The sequence below is a fragment of the Vipera ursinii genome (genome assembly GCF_947247035.1).
Source record: "Vipera ursinii genome assembly, chromosome: Z".
NCBI classification, from domain to species: Eukaryota; Metazoa; Chordata; class Lepidosauria; order Squamata; family Viperidae; genus Vipera; species Vipera ursinii.
The window spans coordinates 85,452,198-85,477,497 of NC_139517.1; the positions used below are offsets into that span (position 1 = coordinate 85,452,198).

General features: G+C 37.0%; 1 protein-coding gene across 1 annotated transcript in view; it reads right to left on the reverse strand.

Moving 5' to 3' along the window:
• The window catches only part of KCNH8 (potassium voltage-gated channel subfamily H member 8), a gene marked incomplete at both ends in the record, with an annotated part of 243,408 nt that extends 235,384 nt beyond the window's left edge, over window positions 1–8,024 (reverse strand). The window contains one exon of the mRNA XM_083379020.1: window positions 7,949–8,024. Coding sequence (XP_083235146.1) covers window positions 7,949–8,024 — 76 coding nt within the window. The remainder of the gene's footprint in view (window positions 1–7,948) is intronic.
• Window positions 8,025–25,300: the final 17,276 nt, after the last annotated feature.

Consider the following 25,300-nt stretch of genomic DNA (forward strand, 5'->3'; position numbering starts at 1 on the left):
TTCCAATTATTTGGCATCTTTCTGTCTTCTAGCATAGACTTTATTATGTTTTGTTAAGATTGTAAAAAAATTCATTCTGAAAGCATTTATAGAAAGAATATGGTAATCAATCTGGTTCAGTCACCTTTCCTTCTTTAATCTTTTATATACCTTCAGAAATGCCCCCTATTATTATAGGTCCATTCATAACCTAACTCTGTGCCTCTGAAAATCTTCAGTAAATTTTGTTTCTTTAAATATTCATCTGTAATGGTATGTAGAAAAGACCTTGGGACACTTGGCAAAGAAATGCTGTCAAGGGAACAATCAGATTAGAGATAACATAGTTTGCAACTAAATTAGGCAGGGCAAGAGACTCAGAAGAGACCCTCCTTAGTTTCTTTGACTGTAAAAAGATATAGTAAGGAATAGTATATTTTCAGACTTGCAAGATTCTGTCAATATAAGGTAAAGGTAAAGGCTCCCCTGCATATGCGTGCTAGTCGTTTCTGACTCTAGGGGCCGGTGCTCATCTCCGTTTCAAAGCCGAAGAGCCAGCGCTTGTCCGAGGACGTCTCCGTGGTCATGTGGCCGGCATGACTGGACGCCAAAGGCGCACGGAATGCTGTTACCTTCCCACCATAGTGGTCCCTATTTTTCTACTTGCATTTTACGTGCTTTCGAACTGCTAGGTTGGCAGAAGCTGGGACGAGTAACAGGCGCTCACTCTGCTACGCGGCACTCGAGATTCAACCCGCCAAACTGCTGACCTTCTGATCAACATGCTCAGCGTCCTAACCCACTGAGCCACCGCGTCCCTATTCTGTCAATATAGCTTTACAACTAGAATTAGCTCATCTGATTATGATTTCAATCTAGCTTACCCAAGGAGGCTAACATCATCTATTTTCTCTAGAGAGATGTCACTTCCTTTATGCTAATTGGAATAATGTTGATGAAATGCTTTTTGTATGGCCTTGTCCACTTATACAGTATCTCCCTCTTGTCATTTCAATATCATTTTCTTCTCACAATTTATACCTGGCCACTTCCATGGTTTATATGCAAATTATTATTAATTATATCTACTTTAGATAATTCATGCTTATTTCCATTTATCTTATTGTTAATATAATTAATTGCCATTGTAAAAGTTTAATTTATCAAGAAATATTTATCTAGAAATGCCTTTAATTCTTCATCTTTCCTCTATTTCATCTAAAGTAACTTGATTTTTCTTTTAACTTTTAAAAATTCATTATTATGTTATATAAAATGAGGTCTGATAAAAGCTTTACTTGCATACCAAAATATGTGTAAATCAGTGTCTTTATCTAAATTGTTTTTACATTTTTATTTCTTTTCCTAATTTTGTTTAATCTCTATCTAAAAGAACTATATTTTCTTTTATAAACCAAACGCAGTTGAAAAAGGCTTTCTGAAGCTTTATACCAAGCTAAATCCCAAAATGGTATGGCATTCCTGAAGCTTGGCATTCAGGCAAATTACTCATCAATATACAAATATACAAAGTAAGCATATTTACAGACCATTCAAAAGAAACATAGCTAAGAAAGAAACAGAAAGATCAGTACACATGGTCTCCAGTAGCCAACACTCGGATAAGCAAGTATTAATATCAGGCAAACAAGCAAGCAGAAACCAATATCCTAATCAAGGAACTACCAAGAAGAAAACACCATGGCAAACACTATATATCATGGGTGTCAAACTTGCCACATCACATGACGTCTCACAAGGTATCGTGACTCTTTTTGCATTGCTGGCAATGGGATGGGCACAGCTTCGGTATGATGAAACCAGCCCATGGTCCGGCAGTTTGACACCCCTGCTGTACATAAATGGAAAATAAATTTTACACTTACAGTTACTGATGAAGCTACCTAGCTGGATAATGAAATATCTGCAAGCAAACAACCAGGTTCAGAGAGCATCAAGGAGTCTACAGTCCAACACTGAGCTACATATTGTAGACCAAAAAACTTTGTAACAAAGATGCAAAAAGCATGGACTAGAAACTACATAAGGCCCAACAGCATCCTTGTTATGACCTCAATGAGAATAACTTTTGTTATTAAATGCTATAAGCCTTAAAGTGCCTATGTTATTCACTTATCTCTGCAGAATAGGTCCTGACATAGCCTATTTTTGGGATGTAGACTGATATGATGCACAAAGTCTGTCATGGCACTCAAGCTAATATAAACATGTTAATTTTATGAGATACTGCTAGGGATTCATTTGGATCTGATTTTCTATTAAAGTCTACCATGCTATGTATTTATTGTATATATGCATTGTATTCTGATAGATTAAACAACTCAAGAAGCTTGGAAAATTCTGAAAAATGTGATTATAAAAGGCCAGTCTATCTCAATACCACTGAAAAATAAAAATAAGAAATCCAAGAAGAAACAAGCATGGTTAGACAAAGAACTCTTTGATAAACTGAAATACAAAAAGAATAGCCAGTGCTTTTTTTGTAAGAAAAAAAGTGCCAGAACTCACATCTTGTTAATCTTTTATTTTAAAAATTATATATTCAATTCTTAACATAAATTTAATTTATTGTATTTAAGGCAAATGTTCATAGTAAATTTTACATTAAAATTACAAAAAGATTTTCAATTCACCAATGATTTTTAAAAATAAATTATTTGCCTTTCACACATAGTCAGTCATGTGCACAAACCCACACACGCCAGTTGTGTAACAAAACATAATGGTTGCCACCTGCTGTAAGCACTCAGTGCGCAACCACACAACCAATCACAAGCCAAGCAGTGCCACAAGCTGAGTAGCACCATGAGAACCAGACCAGATGAAGTACACATGCATCAGACTTGACACACAAGCAGCCCGCATGCACCATTTTAATGATTTTGCCACTGACCTGCTACGCTCGACAGGGTGATTCATGTCCATGTGGACCAAACATCAAATTTTCAAAAGTTACTTTTAAAACTTGGAAAATTCATCAAAAAAGGTGCCGGAACTCTGTTCTGGTACATTCTATGACAAAAAAAGCACTGAGAATAACTATCAGAGGGACATATAATTAAGGCAGAACACCAACAAAAAAAATGGAAAGAGGGATACATAATTAAGGCAGAACACCAACAAATATCCCAAGCTTACAAAGATGGTCAGAAAAGCTAAAGCTTAGAATGAAGTAAGACTTACAACTAATGTAAAAAAATAAGTTTAAAAGTTTCTTTCAACATATAAAAACAAGAAAAAAAATCAACAAAACATTCAGTCCACTAATGAGAGAAATAATGGACAATAGAGAAAAAGCAGAGCTGCTTAATTCATTCTTTGCATCTGCCTTCATGCAAAAAGGTAATACAGCCCAACCACCAAAAACATAATAGAAAACATACTAGGAATACAGATTAAAATAAAACAACCAAGAAAATGGTAAGGGAACACCTGTCCATTCTAGATGAATTCAAACCACCAGGACTGACAGACTACATCCCAGAGTTCTGAAGGAGATGTGATCTCCAAACCATTGAGACATATCTTTTATAGATCCTGGAATACCAAAAGGCTGGAAAAGAGCTGATGTGGTTCCCATCTTTAAAAAAAACAGATCCAGGAAACTACAGACCAATCAGTCTGACATCAATAACTGAAAAAGATAATAAAGCAACAGATCTGCGAACACCTAGAAGCAAGCAAAGTTATAACCAGGACCCACCATGGTTTTGTCAAAAACAGATCAAATCAAACAAGTCTTAATTCATTCTTTGACAAAGTGACTAAATTACAGGATCAGTGAAACACAGTGGATAAATCTACTTGGATTTCATTAAGGCATTTGACAAAGTAGACTACAACCTACCTCTTACTAAGCTAAAAAAGTATGGGATAGATAGCATTATTGCCAGATGGACTTGTAACTGGCTGACAAAGCACACTCAATGTGGAAGTAGTTCCTTAATGGAATTGCTTCTATATGAAGTGAAGTAAGCAGTGGGGTACCCCAAGGCTCTGCTTTAAGCCCAGTACTCTTCAACATCTTCATAAGCAACTTAGATGAGGGAATAGAAGGGAACTCATCAAATTTGCAGATGATATCAAGCTGGCAGGAATAGCCAAAACCCCAGAAGATAGGCTCAAGATGGATCTCGACAGACTTGAATATTGCGCCCTATCTAAAAAAAATGAAATTCAGTGTAGAGCAAAGTAAGGATTTACACTTAGGAAAGAAAAACCAAAGGTACAGGTACAGAGTAGGCAAAACCTGGCTCAATAGCAGCAGCCAAAAAAGCCAATGTAATTCTAGGCTGCATTAACAGAGGGATAGAATCAAGATCACCTGAACTACTAGTACCACTTTCTAAAGCCTTGGTAAGATCACACTTAGAATACTGCATCCAGTTTTGGTCATCATATTATAAAAAAGATGTTGAGATTCTGGAAAGAGTGCAGAAAAGAGCAACAAAGATGATTAGAAGCTAAAACATATGAAGAATGGTTGCAGGAACAGGGTATGTCTAGCCTGGTGAAAAGAAGGACTAGGAGTGACATGAAAGCAGTGTTCCAACATTTGAGAGGCTATAACAGAGAAGAGAGGGTCAAACTATTCTCCAAAGCACCAGAACGCAAGACAAGAAACAATGGATGAAAACTAATCAAAGAGAGAAGCAACTTAGAACCAAGGAGAAATTTCCTAACAGTGAGAACAATGAGAACAATTAACAACTTGCCTTCAGAAGTTGTGGGTGCTCCATCATTAGGAGGCTTTTAAAAGAAGCCTGGACAGCCATTTGTCTAGAATGGCATAGGGTCTTTGCTTGAGCAGGGGGTTAGACTAGAAGACCTCCAAGGTTCCTTATGATTTTGTTAATCTGTTTAGATTTCTTGGATTTTAGTAATTATCTTAAATCTCTTCCATTGAATCGTCATAGTGCAATCTGACATTTACTTCGAAACTCATTTACTTTTCTTTTTTTCTTCTGTGTTTTCTTTACTAGTTCACATCATATTGATTCTATCAGAGATGATGAAGAGGAAGATTTGCCATGCACTGCAAATGATGCGTTTGCGCAACCTATTGCTGTTGAATACACTCAAATGTGCTTGGTAACCACTGGGGCATTATCTTGTAATGTGAACTGGGATTCAGTTCACTCTCTGGATTAGCATGAGCCTATGACTTAAATTCAGGCCCTTCTAGCTTCTTCAGATAGCTGGGTGTGTGACGAGATAGATCCAAGAAAGATCTATTTGGCCCAATATCTGGAAGCTGCAGGAACATGGATAGAACAAACACATGGGAGCTATTGTTTTCAAGGAATTATATGGCTCTTTGGCTGCTCTAGAGGTAATGTTGGATATGGCATCAATCCATATGAGGAAGCAGGTTCATAACTTGTGAATGAAACTATTTTTTATTTATACAATTAATACTAGTGTTTATTGATATTTTTCAATATTCCACTCCAAATGGTCTCAATAGCAAACAATTAAACAACATAATTAAAATGAACAATTAGTACAATAAAATTCTGCTATGGCATTACATGTAGCATGTTACTGCAAATGAAACCAAACTGAAAATTTAAGATCATAACTGTCACCAAAGTTTTATATGAACCTCAAATTTCTGTACACCATGGTATTCCCTCTGAGAATATTAGATATCATTAAAACCTCCAAACTGTAGTAGAGGCTATTATCAGTGTGGCCTGCCTTTCAAATGGTCTTTGGGGGGAGAAGATCTTTCATCTCATCTAACAAATTACCATTTTTCTATGATGAGTGTTACATTTCATTTATTAGACTCTGCTGCTATCTACACCATTTCTATTAAATTCAAGGGATTTGACTCAAGTTCTGATGTGAGAAATTTGTGCTGGTTAAAAAAGGTGAAAATGTTTTTTATATCATTGATTTCTCTCCCCTCCTGGATATTTATATTTTAATGATAGTGCTATATAAATCAGAACATGACTATGAATTGTTTCCTACACCACTGCCCAGAATTAGAATTAATTCTCCATTGGATTATAGATGTATTGCTGGATTAGAGTCTTACTAATAACAACATAATATATCCTTCCAAAGGTTTAAATTAAAAGAAGTTCAATTAATTATAGCCAATGTTTTTACTTTATAATCTAAATTTAGTACTTACAGCATCACAATATTATTATCAATGAAGAACTGAAATTTGTCCTGAGACAATTTTTTGAATTTCAATATATATATATCACACTGATGTTCATTATGGTATTGATTATTTTCTTTAAATTTTCTCCATCAAAATACATAAAAAGTGTTTTGGTTGAATAATGCTCCACCCTCAATACTAATATTTACAAGTCACATTAGAAACAAAAACGGGCAGTCCATCCCCAAAGTCAAGTAACTTAGGTTATATTTAGCAGCACTGTAGAGATATTGTCCTTCAAATTAACTGTGATGCAGCATTCAATTCTTCAGAATCAAGGTTCTTTGAATAGTTCTACACAACTAAATGTGGGTATGTACTTTAATGTACATATACAAGTAAATCTGACTTGATGTGTAGCATTTATTTTTCTTTTTGTGGTAAACAAAAATACATGAATATTAACTATATAGATGATGCTTTACTAGTCTTCTGCAAGATTTTATCTGTATGGATTAGCTTCCAGTTGGATTACTTGGGTATACTTTGTAATCTCTTAAATTAAAATGATGAAAATGGAATAATACTGAGACACAAATTGAACAAAGTGATTATTTTATGCCAAAATAAAAGCCTAAAGTTTTAATTGAATTTTACTGTTCCAAAATTAGTAGAAAATACAATTCATTTTTTACTGATTTCTGTCTCTTAGGACAGCAATTAACATATTAAAACTAAAAAAAGAATCAGTATCAGTATCACCCATGACTAGGAATGCTGACTCCAACACAATAGTCATTCACCCTCCCACCAAAAATGTAGCATTTTTAATAATGGTAGTCATTAATAACAATTGTTCTCAGAAGCAAACATGAAATTAACAATAGTATGTGAGTATTGTTATTGATTATTTAAATAGCTACACCCAAAATATCAAGGTTGATAGCAACAAAAATATGTATACAAAACCTTAAAAATGTTGTCCGTGGATGTGCATGTTTGCTTGTGCATGTGTCCAATTATTCAGACATACATAAGCAAGCATATCTCTTCTATGTGAATACAATTTATCAAAAGGAAGCCATTGAATAGAAATTAACTGAAGCTGCATATGTGTGTTCAGAATGGAAGGAAAAATGTCTTTGTAACTCATTAACAAAAACTCTAAGAATAGCTAGAATATTAAAAGCAGATGCAAACAAGCTTGACAAAGATAGGTCTAGATTAGAATATGGGTGCTGATGCCTGGAACTATCCAGGGTCCTGAACGTTTGCCATTCTCTTCCCCCCCCCTTTTCCACTGCCGTAATAAACCCATTCATTAAGCAGACGGATATAGACTTCATTCAGATCTCTGACAACAGCTGTCTAGCCAATATAAAACCTAGTTTCTAAGAATTAATCTTTTAAGAGATTTCTTTTTTAAAAAAAAAAATCAAATCCGCAATTCAAATGTGCTCGTTTGTCCCTCTCCTGTGCCCAATACACCATACTTAGAGGCAGATTAAACACGCTGAATCTAAAACCGGCGCTCAGGTGGGCGACGGAAGGTTAGGGGAAACGGGGAGGGGACCTAGCTTCGATCATAGTTTCTTTTTGTGTATGTCAACGTTTCTAAGCGCGCAACGAGAATGAAGATAATAAGAGACCCCTTACAAATAAATAGTAAAGTTTGATCCAAGCTATTTCCCAACTATTCCATGGATCTCTTTTCCAAACCACAGCTGGACTCTGGGCTAGACGCAGAAGGATAGTTCTGTTCCTGTACCACGAGAATCTCCCCGCCTCTGACTACGAGGAGATAAGGCTTGCCTGGGCGAGACTTACGTGTGCCGTCAAACCTAGTCGCGATTGTGTCCAAGAAGGTATTTTGAGGTGCCAATAATCCTTTCATAACAGGCATTTTTCCAGCACGGTGTGAAATTCTCCATCAAAGTTTGCCTGGAAAGAATGGGTTGTCGGAGGAGGACAGAGGAGGAGGAGGAGCACTGTGGACTTTCCGGCATCGGGAATGGATGCTACTTTCGCTGCTGTCGCTCCTGCCGACTTTAGCCTAGCCGAGAAAGCGCCCGGCTTACCAACGCTGCGAACACGCTTGCGCGCGCGCTCAAACTAGCCACCGCCCCCTACCTCGCCCCCGCTTTGCCCTGAGTACCCCTAGCTCTTGGGATCAGACGCTTCGGCGGCCGCTGGAGAAGCCGCACACTGTGCTTTGCTGAGATATTCGTTGGCTGCAACCAGAGAAAGAAATGCCTTTTGGCGGGAGGGAGAAATGGCGGGTGTTAAAAGCCTTTTTGGTAGAGGAGCGAAAGCATTAGGAGAGGGAGCCGGTAGGCGAAATATTCCCCCCCCGCCGCCGCCGCTACTCTTTTATTTACACTGTATTATAGTTAACAATTCACAATACAGTGGAGTATAAGTTGTAGGCCCATAGATATAACTGTATTTAATTAAATTATCTAGGAATCTGGAATGAGAGTAATAGACCGTGGTTATGCCTTTGCTGATAATTCCCTTATTGGTTGCCCCTAGACAGATAGTACAAGAACCTGGAAAACAGGAAAGGATTTGGTGGCAAATATGTTGGAAAAAAATCACACTAATAAAAAGTTGTCTCCTCCCCTTCCCCAAATGACTATATTATACTGACATAGATTTTTCCTTCATTTTTAATGATGGGAGAAACGTATTTCATGAAGATCATGGAAAACATTTTCTGTCTGAAGCTGACAATACATTTAAGCACTAAAAGGCATGACAAGAAAGAATGGATGGAAACTAATCAAGGAGAGAAACAACCTGGAACTAAGGAGAAACTTTCCTAACAGTGAACACAACTTTCCTAATCAGTAGAACAACTTTTCCCTTCTGAAGTTGTGGGTGTTTCATCACTGGAGGTTTTTAAGAAAAGACTGGACGGCCGCCTGTCTGAAATGATATGGGCTATCCTGCTTGAGCAGGGGGTTAGACTAGAAGACCTTCAAGGTCCCTTTGAGGTCTATTATGATTCTTAATACTGTACACCACTCCAGCCAAATTTGGTTGTTTAGAACCCAAAGACCAACTATTTTATTTTGATACCAATGGCATAAAACTCTAGCAAAGAGTTTCTTCTCGCCTCGACCATAGCAATACAATAATGAATGTTTCATGCATTTTGGATAAATAGGTACACAAAACTCAGACTTTAACTGTAGAGCTACTGAGCATACACAGTGTACGTTTTCATTGTTACAAATTATCATCAGTCCTATTTTCTCATCTAGTGCCAGGGTTCAGATTTTATTCATGCAAATCTCTCTCTCTCTCTCTCTCTCTCTCTCTCTCTCTCTCTCTCTCCCTCCCTCCCTCCCTCCCTCCCTCCCTCCCTCTTTCTCTCTCTCTCTCTCTCTCTCTCTCTCTCTCTCTCTCTCTTTCACACACACACACACACAGACACAAAGAGAGAGAGAGAGAATAACAGAGTTGGAAGGGACCTCGGAGGTCTTCTAGTCCAACCCCCTGCTCAAGCAGGAAACCCTAGACCATTTCAGACAAATGGTTGTGCAATCTCTTCTTAAAAGCCTCCAGTGTTGGAATACCTACAGTTTCTGGAGGCAAGTCTTGCTGATTCATTGTTCTCAGTGTTAGGAAATTTTTTCTTAGGGCTAGAGTTTCCTTAGTTCTAGGTTGCTTCTCTCCTCGATTACTTTCCACCCATTGTTTCTTGCCCTACCTTCTCTCTATCTCTCCTTCCCTCCCTCCCTCCCTCTCCCTCTATCTCTATCTCTCTATCTTGTCAAATTTCATAACTGCTCATCTTCCAGACATTCTGAGCAATGTACAGGTAAAACTATACCTAAATAAGAAAGATACCAAACCATATACGAAGTATGAGGCCCTTCTCACAGTGTCTTAGTTTAATGTATAATTGAATCTTGATTTAATAGTAAATTGTTTATTTGTTAAAACCCAATGGCAAATGGGATTTTTGGAGTCCCAAAACACATTTGAATATTGATAACAATTAAACCCATTTTAAGAAGAAAAATTACCTTGTTCAGACTGATGTTTGCTATTGTTTGAAATTTGATAAAATTCTTTTCCAGCTGATTTTGTGTATTCAGTCTGAAGTCTGCTAAACCAAGTCTGCTACTCAAACCTTTACTAAATTTGAAATTTTATCTGTGGAAAGAAATTGTATATTCTCTTTGAGAAGGAAATATTATTTATTTATTAAATTTATATCTGAAATTATATATCCCAACCCAACAACATCAAAACATGAACAATAATTGTCAACCTGTAACATCCAATACAAATAAATGATAAGAATACATTATATATTTTTGAATATCTGTTCATAGTCTTCTTAACCTCTCTTAGACTAGGTAACAAAGCTTTTATTTTTCTACCTTTCTTGTATTATAATGCATTCATATAGATTCAGAAGATAGCTTTGCAGTTGGCTTTCATGAATGTTTACGTGGCAATATGTTCTACTGAGTTCAGTGAGATTTATTCTCTAAAACATTAGCACAGAGGTACAGTTTAAGGGTCAATCAAATGTATACACAATGATATTTAGATTTAATGTTCTGTGAAACAGTGAAGTATATTTGCAGTCCTATTTCTTTCTATCCTATATCTGTGCTGAAAAGTCTGTGAGACATAAGAGTATACTTAGCAATTATAAGTGCATTAGAGAGGGAATCAAAACAGTACATATGCTGCAACAATTAGGGGATATCAGATTAAAAGTAAAAAAAAATCCCCAAACCCTGTGTTCAAATCACAACTTAGCTATGAAAGTTATCGTTTAATTTTGGATTGATCAATTTCATTTAGCCTAGCCAATCTAACAGGGTTGTCACAACTGAGATAAATTGAGCATGAACAATATCTCCTTGAGTACATAAAAGGAACGATGTGACCTCTGGAGGAAATGGCAGAGTGTGGATGAAATAAGTAATCCAGCTATGGATAGGAGATATCCAACTGGTGCTTCAGATAGTTGCTGGTCATGAGGAAAGATGACAGTTTCTATTTGAGCATAGGGATATGAGGGAATAGCCCTCTTCTTCAAACTACAGTCTTCATCTTTAAAAAAAAACCTTAAGTTCACATACTTGGCTTTCCAATCACATTCATAAATTGCTTATTACTTTTCAGCTGTTAGAAACCTTTGGATTGACAAATCTGAAAACACCAGGTGAGTCTGCTTCTATCCTTAATGAAAGGGGGGGAAAAACTATAAACTTAAGAACTTAAAAATTGAAATAAAGAGAAAGAAACTAACTGAGACCTTGTTTTTAGAAATTTACAAACAGATTAAGAATCCAGATAAATTTGAAATAAGATTTTGGAATTAATTATAAGGAACCCTTTCCTTGGTAAAATTAATTTGTTTTGAACATAAAAGAGTTAAACAATTTCAGATTGGACACTAGAAAGAATTGAATATTTTATTTAAAGAAAAGAATAAATAAACCTGATTAACAGCTGTAGAATGCAGCAAAATATTATGACATTGGAAATACTGAAGAATATTTCTGAAAAATGGAATCACATCAACAATGTCAGTAGCGATGTTTGCTTCTATGGGTAGACTGTGTCCTAAATATGTTTTGGAAGAAATGGCAGAAGAAAAACAAGTTTTATCTGACAAGATAGAGATGGCATCAAAAGCTGATCTACATATGACATGCTACAAGAATGACATGAAAAAATTGTTTAATTAGATTTTCAAAAGACATTGATTGATGCTTTAAAATCAAAAGGGAATTACAAACAAACCAAAGAGTAACCTAGATAATTCTTTTATATTGGGTTTACAAAGAAGGTTAAAGCTTGGATAAATCTTATGAGGAGGAATAAAAAAGAGATGAAAAGAAAAGTTCTATGTCATTACTTGAATAGATTTTAAGTTTGTTAGAAGTAAAAGGAAGAAATGCAAAGTTTGTTTCTTTGATTAAGCTTAAAATGTTATTTTTTGGCAACCTTTAATGGACTCCTGACAATCTAGCTGTTTGAAAGCATGCAAATGCAAGTAGATAAATAGATACCACTTCACCTGGAAAGATTACTGCATTCTGTATTTTCATGCTTGCCACAAATGTCTGTCAGATAACAAAAGGCTCCCTGAACTAAGAATTGGAGATGAAGAGGTAAATTAAGAGGAAGAGAAAAAGGAAGAAATGTTTAAAATTGTTTAGATTGCTTATGATGAAAGTTGGATATCATTTCTTTTTTATTATTACACTCTTCTTTCTATTCTTTAGGATACTTTTTCCTTTGCACATTTTTCTTTCTTTCTTTCTTTCTTTCTTTCTTTCTTTCTTTCTTTCTTTCTTTCTTTCTTTCTTTCTTCTTTCTTTCTCTTTCTAATTAATTACAATTTTAATAAAATTATGTTATAAGTAAATAAAATGAATGATACAGTATACATATTTGTATTAAATTGTAGCATTTAATTACCATAAAATAAGACATTCTGTTCACATAGACAACATAAACTGCAATGAAAAATTATTTTTTTAAAAAAAAATCACAGATACAAAACCACAGAAAGAGGTCTTGAACTGTAAAAAAAATGATAAAAGAATGAAACTAAACTACCTGACTATATAATTCTCTCCATATCTACTTAAACATAGCACAAAGCTAATTAATTTCTAGGTAAGTAATTATAGGATTGCCCAGAAAAATAAACAATTTCTAAAAATTCTTATTTTAACATCTTTTTTTCAATGGAGAGTCTGACTGGGCTAATTACTGTTTTAATTAAGAAACATGAAGATTAAAATCAGTTTATTACAAGAGAATGTAAAGAAACCACAAGAAATAAAGGAAGCAGTAGAATATGCTGATTTTAAAAAGTCCATATCTTTACTAAGTAGAAGGTAAAAGGTAAAGGTAAAGGTTCCCCCGCACATGCGTGCTAGTCGTTTCCAACTCTAGGGGCCGGTGCTCATCTCCGTTTCATAGCCGAAGAGCCAGCGCTTGTCCGAGGACGTCTCCGTGGTCATGTGGCCGGCATGACTAGACACCAAAGGCGCACGGAACGCTGTTACCTTCCCACCGTAGTGGTCCCTATTTTTCTACTTGCATTTTTACGTGCTTTCGAACTGCTAGGTGGGCAGAAGCTGGGACGAGTAACAGGCGCTCACTCTGCTACGCGGCACTCGGGATTCGACCCGCCAAACTGCCGACCTTCCAATCGACAAGTTCAGCGTCCTAACCCACTGAGCCACCACGTCCCTTTTTATAAGTAGAAGGTACAGCTTCATTAATTGTTATTTTTTAAAATATATATATATATACAGGTACAACTTTCAGAACACTTATCATAAAGCTTTCCTCAGTAGTTTATCATTTAATATTCATATATTTTCCCCTTTTCAAATATCAAAAATGTAGATTGAAGAGAAAGCTGTAAAGCAGATCACATCTCACTACTTAATTTCTTTTTCTTTCGATTATTTGTATGCTGCCTGTGACTGTGGCTTCCTATAGATTCATACGATTTCATAAACAATTCAGTATAAAGGATTTTTTTTATCCTTGTATTAAGCAGCATAATAATGGAGGCAGTTTTGTTTTAGTAGAGCTACTTGGCAAGCATGACTAATTTTGATGCATTCTACAGTTAAGTTAGAGGGACGCGGTGGCTCAGTGGGTTAGGACGCTGAGCTTGTCGATCAGAAGGTCGGCAGTTTGGCTGGTCAAATCCCGAGTGCCGTGTAACAGAGTGAGCGCCTGTTACTCGTCCCAGCTTCTGCCAACCTAGCAGTTCGAAAGCACGTAAAAATGCAAATAGAAAAATAGGGACCACTGTGGTGGGAAGGTAACAGCGCTCCGTGCGCCTTTGGCATCTAGTCATGCCGGCCACATGACCACGGAGACGTCCTTGGACAAGCACTGGCTCTTTGGCTTTGAAACAGAGATGAGCACCGGCCCCTAGAGTTGGAAACGACTAGCACACATGTGCAGGGGAACCTTTACCTTTACCTTTACAGTTAAGTTGCTCCCTTTTCTCAAGCTTCAGCAATACAGTTCTTAAAAGCTCTTTAATTTTCAGACTGCAGAGTCAGAGCAATTTTCCTTCTGAATTCAGTCTTCAGTCTAAAGTGCTTCTAAGCATATACAGTTGTGGATTATGATGTGATCTCTGGATGCATGCACTATTCTATTCCTAATCCTACCTATTTTCTAATTTAGAATTAAGAAGGGTTTTTAATAGAAATTGGTAATCAATTTCTCTCAGTCAAGCAGAGAAAGGTTTTTCTCTGATAAAACTTTTGACTTTTCCTTTCAATATCTTCAGCTCCCCTGAAAGTCTTTTGAGTAGAGATTTTGGGTCCCCTAGCTCTGGTCATTTTATAACTTTTACTTTGATAGAAAGCCAGTTTGGTGACAGAGAATCAGCTTTGTGTGGAGTGTCAGTGGAGTAACCATGAAACATGAGTTCTGATGTTGTCTTAGAAACAAAGTCAGCTGCGTGACCTTGAGCCAGTCATACTCTCAGCCAGTGGTGGGATTCAGCCAGTTTGCATCGGTTTAGTAGAACCGATAGCTAGTTTTTTGTTGAGCTTGGCAAACTAGTTACGATGAATCTGTATTTTCCATGTGTTTTTCATTCAACTTCCTTCCAGGCAGGAAAAAAATAACTCATCAAAAATCCAAGAAAGGAGCGACGGAAACCAAAGGGAGACACGGTGCCTTTGATCACATCAGCTGCCTGCCTATCTCTTCCCTTTCACTCCCCTCCTGAACTGGACTGCCATGTTATGGAGGATGGGCCTTATCCATTCCCCCTCTGCTGTTTCAGAGCCAGGTGAAGTGACAGCAAAAGGTTCTGCCACCGCTGCGCAACAGCCATGTCTGCCACTGGAGGGGCTTTCTTTGATCCCCACTACCTCTTTCTCCTCCACCAACTCTACCGTGGCTTGCACCATGACTGTGGGTGCAAGCCTCCCTTGCTGCCTCCCTCTGCCAGCCCTGGGTATCCTCTCTCCATCTCTGACACTGCACTTTCTTGCCATCCTGCATTGGTCTGCATCTCCCTTCTCTATTCTGGAAATGGCAGCCACATTTTCTTTTCTCCCAGCAGAAGGGAAGCTCTGGAAAAGCTATGCCAGCTGGAGCAGGGCAAGGAAGGCCAGGCTTTTCTTCACTGATGGTCCTGCAAAGCCCTTGAGGAGCAGATCGGGCCAGCCCTGCGGGAAGCAGATCCATTTCTCAAGGGCTATGCAGAACCATTGGGGAAGGGGAGCTCCAGCTGGCATAGATTTCCCAGAGCTTACTGTTGCATCCTTCCATATGAAGTATCCTTCCTTTCCTCCCTTCTGCCAGGAGAAAAGTAGCAGAAAATGGGGCTGCCATTTCCAGAACAGAGAAGGTACATGCGGGCTGATGCAGAGTGGCAAGAAAGTGCGGACCAGCAATCGCTGCACAGAGGAGGGAAGGAAGGAAGGAAGGAAGGAAGGAAGGAAGGAAGGAAGGAAGGAAGGAAGGAAGGAAGGAAGGAAGGAAGGAAAAAAGACTTAAGGACACCCATGGAAGTGAAGAAAGTTTTGGTAAGCCACCTTTCTCCCTTCCCGGCTGGGACGGAGGCAGCCCACACAAATTGCTGCTTTGTGCAAGCGGATGCAATCCTGGCAACTGAAGGCTCCTCAGGGCCACTTGAGAAGTTTTCTTCCTGAGTGGTGGTGCATGAAATAGACTACCCTGCAGCACCTTTGCCTCTTCCTCAGGTGGCTTACTTCACCCCACCTTTACTTTTAGTGTTCAGGGAAGCCTGTGCCTTTACATGTTCTTAAGTTGCTCTTTGGGCAAAGAAACACTTGTTAAGTTATTTGAATGCCACCACTGCTCTCAGTCCTAGGAAGCAGGCAATGCCAAACCAATTCTGAAAAATCTTGCCAAGAAAACTACAGGTAGCATCCCAGACTAGAAGGAATGTACACACATAAAAATGAGACATCATTCTCTCAGGCAGAGTTGGCATGCAATCTGATGGTCCTCCTAGACCTCTGTGGCCATGGGCAGGGGACCTTTGCATAAATTTGTTTTATGCACCAGTTATCTCACATCTCAGTGCCTTTTTGACTGTATTGCTGCCTTGTACTGTTTGGAAAAACACTTGGAAGCTTCAACTAATCCAGAATGCAACATTGCATGAAGTGTTGGACACTATAGTTTATCTGTTGAGTTGCAGTGGTTTCTAATATGTTCCAAGCTGCAATTCAAAATGCTGGTAATCACTTTTAAAGCCCTACAGAGCATGGGCACAAATTACTTGCAGGACCACCTATTACCAAAGACTTCTGCCCACCCCACCAACTTGTATATGGTGAACATGCTCCCCTGTATTAAGTATTATTATCTTGCAGGACCAAGTGGTTGTGCCTTCTTTGCTGTGACTTTTCTTAACTGCCCTATGGAAAGCATCCCTCTTGAGAATTGGAAGGCCTCAATCCCTCTTAGTCTTTTGGAAGGCAAGTAAGACCCAGCTTTTCCTCCTAGGCATTAGGGTTTCAATATTAGAAGAATCCAAAATGTGTTTGGTAGTGTGAGTTTGTTACATGACAACTTGTTAACTAAATCTTTGCTTAGTTACAATGTGCGTTTATAGTTAAATTTTTGTGAACTGGTAGTTAGCCACTCAATTATGTTTGCCAGATGGTGGTCATATACATTTTCTGAATAAATAAAAAACCTTTTGTTTCCCCAACTGGTGGCAATATATACTCACAAAAATTGCCAGGGTGGTGGGGAGAAAAGGGCTCTTGTTTTTCACTAACATTATCTCGCCTTCCAGGATACTTCTTTCCACTTTAGTTCTCCCATGCATTTCCTTACCTGATATAACTGGGAAGAGAGAAAATTACTTCTCTATAAATGCCAAAATCTGTCCATAGAATTCCAGACCCAACTGAATTGATTTTTCTTTGATTATGAGCATCCACATTTCAAAAATATTTCTCCACCTTGTTATCTATTGTTATTGTTGTTTTGTTGTCACATTTGGATGTTAGAACCTGGTGATTTACATTATTTCAATAACATTCCCTTTCCAATTGTTCCTGATTATCTGCCATTAAATTTTTTCACTCAGTTTAATTCCATATTCATCTGCCCATGTTTTCTCATGTACACCAATATTATGTCTGTGTGTGTGCATTCATGCCTACACACACATATGCACATGTGCACAATATTCAGGCATATATAACACTTATCCATTAGGTTCTGCAACCTAATATGCTCTTTATCAATATAAGCTTATCCTAAGACATTCAGTCAAAGGGCATTCACTATAGAGTCTGATTTTTCCAATCAACCAGGTTTTCTTCTTAATAAAAAACCTCATCCATGAATAGTTGAAGAATGAAGATAATCAGTCTGCTTCTTATACGCTCCCCAGCAACTAGGATTTTTTTTAATAAGTATTATTATTCCCCTTTCAGTAGTTATCTGTAGGGTACTCTTCTGTGTATCCTGTGAGGAATGTGCTTTCCAATTAAAACTGAAATAAAAAAGGTGCTTGACTGTTTAATCTTCTTTTCCTTCAAACACGATATAGCACTCTCCAAAGAAACAGTTCCTGATATAGAGTTTAGCTCAGGTTAGATTATGAGATCAAGGTTGTTGCTATTAGCAGTATTAAAGGTACATACCGGTAGTTCTTTTCCAGTATATCTATAACTTCTGTGCATTTCTGTAAGTGGATCCTAACTTGACAAGAAATAGCCAGGTGATATGCCCCTGTGTGAGATAATGTCACCCAAGAAGACTTAACAATTGTTGAAGGTATTGATTCATAGCTTCTTCCACCCTTACAGTAAAAAGGAAGAAGCAACCCTTCATCTTTCTATATAAAATACATGTACATGCTGTAGCTTGAAAAAAATAGACCAAAAGATACCTAAGGATAATTTTCACTGTTGTTCTGAATGGTCAAGAACATCAAGAGTGGGGTAATGTAATGTAAGGAAATATACTGCTCAAAAAATAAAGGGAACACTTAAACAACACAATGTACTGTATCTAATAGTAGGATGTCTTATCTTGTGTTCCCTTTATTTTTTTTTGAGCAGTATATTTTCAAGCAAATGTTTTCTGTAATGGATATTGGGACATTTAATTTTTCTTAATTTGTTAAGCCTACCCAAAGGAGCAGTTTTCTCTAAATGCATTTTGTGTCCACTCTGTTGTAATATAATTTATGTTATTACAAATCTTTGCCTCATCTCTGGTTTTTTTGTGCCTCTTAACAGTCCAGAGAAGACCATTCTCACCCAGGCAAAGCATGATCCACTTGTCCTAAATGAAAAGCAACTGCAGCCGCTTGAAGTTTCAGTGAGACTACTTTGAGGTCCTCCTGGAATTGTCTGGACACGCTTCTTATGGACTAACCCAAGAGAGTTGTCTCCTGGGCATCCTTAATTTTTTTCAGTGAAATCTTGCAAAGCCTTCAGTAGCAGTAGCTGTCTTTTGTTGAGAGGATCCAGAGGCATGTTGGAATCTATCATCTCCATGCCTTTCTTTCTGATTTTTGTTTTGTTTGTGTGTGTCTTCTCCCACATCTCCAAGTTTAGATAAATGCTTGAGTCTTAGTAGGAATAGAATATATTGGCAAATATTATGATAAGTATTCTTAATGGATTTCAAGCTTAAATACTCTGGCATAAAATATACATCACGTCTGTTTTATATCATCCATAAACATGGACCATATCCAAAAGATTTATCTACTGGAGCAAACTAAAGAGAATCTTCTGCATTTACAAAATTCATAGTGTAGAAGTGAAGAATTTCCCCTGTAAAATTAAAGTATGCACCAATGTTAATTTGGTATTAACTAACTGGGATAGCCTTGCTTCCTTAAAAAATAATTAAAACATAGTGTTACTTATTAAAATGCTTGAATACATTAATCAAAGAGGACAAATCCAATCTCATTATCAGACCTTGATCTACTTGCTGTGGTAGTTGTGAAACTGAAAAAAAATGCAAATCATTTGCAAAACTGATTGTATCTGAGAAACCTAATTCTCAGCTATGAGGAATGGGAAGGTAACATCCTAAATAATTGCTCATCGTAAAGGGTTTTTTTCTTAGAGCTGATGATTGCCTAGTCTGGATGATTGAATGCTTTCTGAGTAAGCAGAGTCTGTAAAAAGAATATACAACAGCCACATTTTAAGCAGTACATTTGTTAATAAATAAGAGAAGCTAGTGGGACTTTGCCAGGGGAATTTAAGGGAAATATGTGTATCTGTTTTCCCTTCAGTCAAGAATTTGTACTTAGCCAACTTTAAAACCTGAAAAACAAGTAAGAAGAAATAAAAGTGCTCTAAGAAGCAAAAGTGCAAATGATTGGACTATTTGCAATAAACAATTGCAGTGCTTGTAATATGCTTCCATTTCTGCCTGCAATAACTGCAACCTTGCAGCAGTGCTTAAAGAATAAGTCATTACTGGACCAATGAGTGGCCACTTTTTAGCTGATGAAAAGGAGGTAGATATATCCGTTCAGTGAAAAAAGGCTCCAACTGAATTGTAGGGAGAATCTTCTCACTTTAGCCAACATTAGTTCCTAAACACATGATCTACCAACAGAGGTGCTGACACACTGCTTTGAGGGAAGGGTAGTGGCTGATATGAGAGCTCTCCCATTTCACTCACGTAGAGGGCATCTAAGAAGATAGAGTGTGATCAGAATCAAGTCCTAACTGTTAAAATCCCTTGTACAAGATACGTTAATGAGACATTCCAGCCCCTAATTCACAGGGTTAGAAATTTTCTATCAGAATTCTACATGGATTAGAAAATGTAGATAATGTAAAGTGTGCTGGAGGTTCCTGGCATTGAAGGAATAGAAAACACTCATCCACCTTGAAGACCAGGTTTTTCAAAGGCTAAATCTATTGCTTTAGTCATAAGTCAAAAATCATTTCAACCGCCAGCCCCAGCATCACCCTTGTTAGAATGATTTGAGGGTGTTTTTCCTGTCGGCAGGGAAATGCATTAATCACTTCACCTTAACTTGCTTTGCAGTAAACTGTTAATGCAGCAACAACCAGTCTTGTTAACAAAACAGAGTTGGGGCTAGCTCTTAATAGAGAGGAAATTTATGGTGATATGCTTTTGTGTCACCTAAAACTGAGCCTCCAAAAAGACAATCGTAATTTAATAGGTATAATAGAGATCTGATAAGTTCACTTTCATGGAAGAAATCTAATAATCTAAACTGTACAATTGTACAACTGAACAATCTGATAGAAAGAGAGGAGCAGTTGCACTGGATCTTAAAAAATGTACATTCCAACTCAGAATTGCAAAAGAATGAACTTGGCATTGCAATAGAAAAGCATCTGATTTAAAATAAGGGAAAAGGAAATACAATAAATATTATTCAAAATCAAGACTAAGGTGTGAATATTGCCTTCCAAAAACAAATTACTGATATTTTAAACAGACATAAAAATGCAGTGATGAGAGACTTTAATTAGCCTGACACACTCTGCCAATTGTGGTACTTCCAGAAAATGTATGACTTCTCTTGCTGACAATTTTCTTCTCTGGAGAATAGAGGAATGTAAAAGGCAACCAGGTATTCTTGATCTCATACAAAGCAATTCTTGTTAAAGAAGTAGAAATAGCAGAGACATTGTGAAAGCTGTCTATATAATTCAGGAAGTTTCATTTTAGGAGAACCAAAAATGAAAAAAAAATGAACGTAGTCAAACACTACCTTAAGAAAAAATCAATTTTAATAAACTTCTATAATGATATATAAGATTCCAGGGTATGAAAATGAATGTCAAAGAGACTCGTTTTAGCTTGCATAATAAGATAATACTAAAGATATAGTTACAATCAATTTAAATAAGAAGAAAATAGAGAATTCCTCCTGGCTTCCCCCTTCCCAAAACGCCAATGTAGCTCTACAGAATACTTAGTAAATATCTATAGACATAAAAAGATTGTGCACTAAAAAGCTTGAAAGCATAAAGGCTGTTATCAGTGTTGTGATTCAGGGTCAGCCTGTGGGTTCGGCAGTTGGGTCGGATGATGACTCAGAGGAGGAGGGGGGTGTTGAAGATCTTGCTGATGATAGCCCTCAGGCAGGCCCCTCCCACTTGGTCACCATGGAGACCCAGCTGTGTGAGCCTGACAGTGTGGATGAAGATGACCCACAGCTGGCCCTGTTCAAGGACGCCCGACGCAGGAGGCAGTCAAGTAGGAGCAAACAGAGGTAGGCTGTGGGGCTTCTCGGAAGGAGGCAAAGAGAGGCCACGCCCTGAACTCTTTATAAAGGGAATGTTTGGGGAGGGCTGGTTTGCTGAAAGCAACCACTCAGATAGTGTTTCAAAGCTCCTGTATCTTGGTACGTGTCTTGTTTGTTTTTTGTAGTAATAAATTTGGCAGACGTCATTCCAGCCTCTTGCCGTTTATAAAGGGGTTGCCTTTCTGCAGGGCCGGTAGCAGGCTGGTACAGAACAATCAGGAACAAAAGCTTTTGGGGAGGAGAGCTGAGTTAGTGAGGATGCTAAGATTAATAAGAAAGTTTTCTTCAAAAATGTACAATAATATACAAAAGAAAAAGAAACTATATACGTGTGTGTGTGTGTGTGTGATCATCATCATTCTAGCCATTGTTTATCCACTGCGAGATGAAGGCCTCTTCCACATTTCCAACCAATATGGTCCTGAGCCTTCTTTTGCCAATTGGGACTGCAATATTTGCTGATGTCGTCGATCCATCTTGTTTTAGGTCTCTTTTGTGGATGCTTTTTATCAAGTGGAATCCATTCTATGACTGCCTTGGCCCACCTGCCATCACATCTTCTTGCAATGTGACCAGCCCATTTCCATTTCAGTTCTTTTATTCTCAGGATGATATCGTATACAATCAATACAAAAACTATGAACGGTGCAAAGAGCCACGGAAAGATATATGCTTGGCATTACAAAACAAGATAGAAATAACAGCACATGGGTTAGAGAACAAATGAAAGTATTTATATGTTAACAACAACAACAACAACAACAATAAAAATGTTGGAAGGGACCTTGGAGGTCATCTAGTCCAACCCCCTGCTCAGGCAGGAAACCCTATATCATTTCAGACAAATGGCTGTCCAGTCTCTTCTTAAAAACTTCCAGTGTTGGAGCTTCACCACTTCTGGAGGCAGGTTGTTCCACTGGTTAATTGTTCTAACTCTCAGGAAGTTTCTCCTTAGTTCTAGGTTGCTTCTCTCCTTGATTAGTTTCCATCCATTGCTTCTTGTCCTGCCTTCAGGTGCTTTGGAGAATAGCTTGACTCCCTCTTCTTTGTGGCAGCCCCTGAGATATTGGAACACTGCTATCATGTCACCCCTCGCCCTTCTCTTCATTAAACTACACATACCCAGTTACAGCAACCGTTCCCTATATGTTTTAGCCTCCAGTCCCCTAATCATCTTTGTTGCTCTTCTCTGTACCCTTTCTAGAGTCTCAACATCTTTTTTACATCATGGTGACCAAAACTGGATGCAGTATTCCAAGTGTGGCCTTATCAAGGCATTATAAAATGGTATTAATACTTCATGTGATCTTGATTCTATCCCTCTATTTATACAGTTTAGCAGTGTGTTGGCTTTTTTGCAGCTACAGCACACTGCTGGCTCATATTTAAGTGATTTTCCACTAGGACTCCAAGATCCCTCTCACAGTTACTACTACTGAGCAAGGTACCACCTATACTATACTTGTACATTTGGTTTTTCTGGCCTAAATGTAGAACCTTGCTTTTTCCACCATTGAAAAGTCTGTCCAGATATATTTCATATCAATATGCCAATTGAAAATGGAAAAATGCCAACAATTAAAAAAATAAAAACAGCTTCTCAACTCCTATTTTGACCCAGTCTTTAAGACAATTAGACAACAACAACAGCAATAACAAATACCTTTAAATGGTATATTCTAAACTTCACTACTTTTAATATTTTCAGCCTAGAAAGTGAAGCACCCTTAGTCTAATAGCAAAATTATACTTCTGCCAATGCAGCACCTCTTTTAGCATGTTTGTAATAGCCTGTTCACTGGAATTGTGTTTCTTGGCAACCTTATGATGTATAGACTTCAATTACCAGAATTCTCCATTCTCTTAAAGCTGCCAAGGTTGAAAAACACTATGCAATGATCTAAAGAAATGAACTCTGTGTACAACATAGGATGAAATTAAATCCAACAAAAAGGTCATATTTAATTCTCTGCCAATTTACTTATCAAATTTCTGACATGGTAAAATCATAAGGGGATAATTCTTACCCTATCACATTTATGTGAAGACTACAATAAATATTGGTATATTCCCACCAAAGTGGGAATAGCTACTGAGATATTTCTGAATTGATATTTTCCCTTATTTTTTTTAGTAAGTCAGAAGACTGTCAGAGTCTAAAGATATGCTTGTCACATGGCACAAATATGTCCTATAATTCAATTATAATTAATCACATCTAACAAATCTAGGAATAGCAGCATGTGTAAATGCTTGATTTTAAATACATTCATCTACATAGTTTTTTTAAGGATTGAAGTAGGGAACTTAACTACAGGTATAGTTTGTGGTGTTGGTTGTTTTTGAAAAGCTTCTGACTATTCGTTGCAAAAATGTAAAGACTTTCTTTACAGACATAACAAATAACAGTTGGAAAAAATAAATGACAAATGTCTGGGAAACTGAAATTATAGACATTTACAGCTAGTATAATCATCCCTTGCTAAAATCTAATCATAACAATTGCTAGTGCAGCAGCCACCTTTGCTTCTTATATCAGGATACTGAACTTCATTTATCATATGAAATACAACATATTATATTAAAAATCAGCTAAGTTATTACTAATGAAATTATTTAAGCATGAATTTGAAACAATCTTGGTTGATTTCAGAAAAGTAAGCAGGATCATGCTTGAATGGAAGCAGGATAGGAGACCACTATGAAATTCTTGGGTTGTACATTAAAATAAGAAGTAAACACACTGATAATAATCCCAAAAGATACCAATAGAAAATCATCTAAAATAAAAAATAAAATACTAACATGAGTTGAACTGGTATCAGATGGGACATTATTTTAAAAGAACAAAACAATAACCCCTCATGTATTTATTCATCAATATGCCCATTGATATGTCCAGTGGTATTTATATTGGGAAAATGGATGTAGAATTTCAGTTTCAGTCAATGGGATCTAAATACATTGCACTTAGATTATACTGCTTGAAATAAATGGGGAAAAAATTACGTGTTCAGCCATCCAGTCTATTAGATTTTTAAAAAGTTCCACTTTGATTGGATTGAGCATTTCAACCAGTTAATCATATCATGACATATTTCAAATTTATAAGGGAATATCAAGTTTTGGTTCTGAAAACATACAATATGAACAATGCATTATCAGCACTTACATTGCTCCATTACTTAGTTAATGCAAACCTGAGTCTGCTGGATATGGGTCACTGAATGCCTTGCTATTTGAAATTATATGGTTATGATTTATGATGCAGAGCTCTGAAATATAGAATAATGAAATGGTGAAAAATTTTCTTTAAGCATCCTTTACAGAATACTTTCCACTTTGGTAGTAGAAAAAGACTAATAATTCAGCATAAAAACTTCAGTTATTTGAGCAAAAATGTTTTATAATTGTGCTATTCTTAAATGGGAGAAACAAGGTCATGGAATAACTTTCCATGATTGCTCAATGCAATCAGGGCTTCCCCTGTAATTTTAGATAGTGACACATAGCTAGAATCTGTTTAGCAAACAATTCCAAACATACCGTACATAGAAGCAATTAAGCAGTGTTCCAGATATAGACATAGCTATTTATCTCTAAAAATATCCTTCTATAATATAGATTTTTCAATTTCTTTCTCCCACAAGATCTGTAGGAATTTTTCAGGAATGAAATCTGTCTTTGCTTGGATGTAGAGAACTAGAGAACACTAGCAATTAAACATAAAAACTAACTTGGCAATAGAATTTGCTATTTAGTGTGCTGTGGGCATTCACTTCAAAATGATGGCTCCATAAACATTAAAGGCTATTATCTACCTGAATCTGTTTAGGTCAAAAATCTAGGAAAAGGAATAAGACTATTCATTTCCTTGTAGTTAATTCAACAGATAAATATAT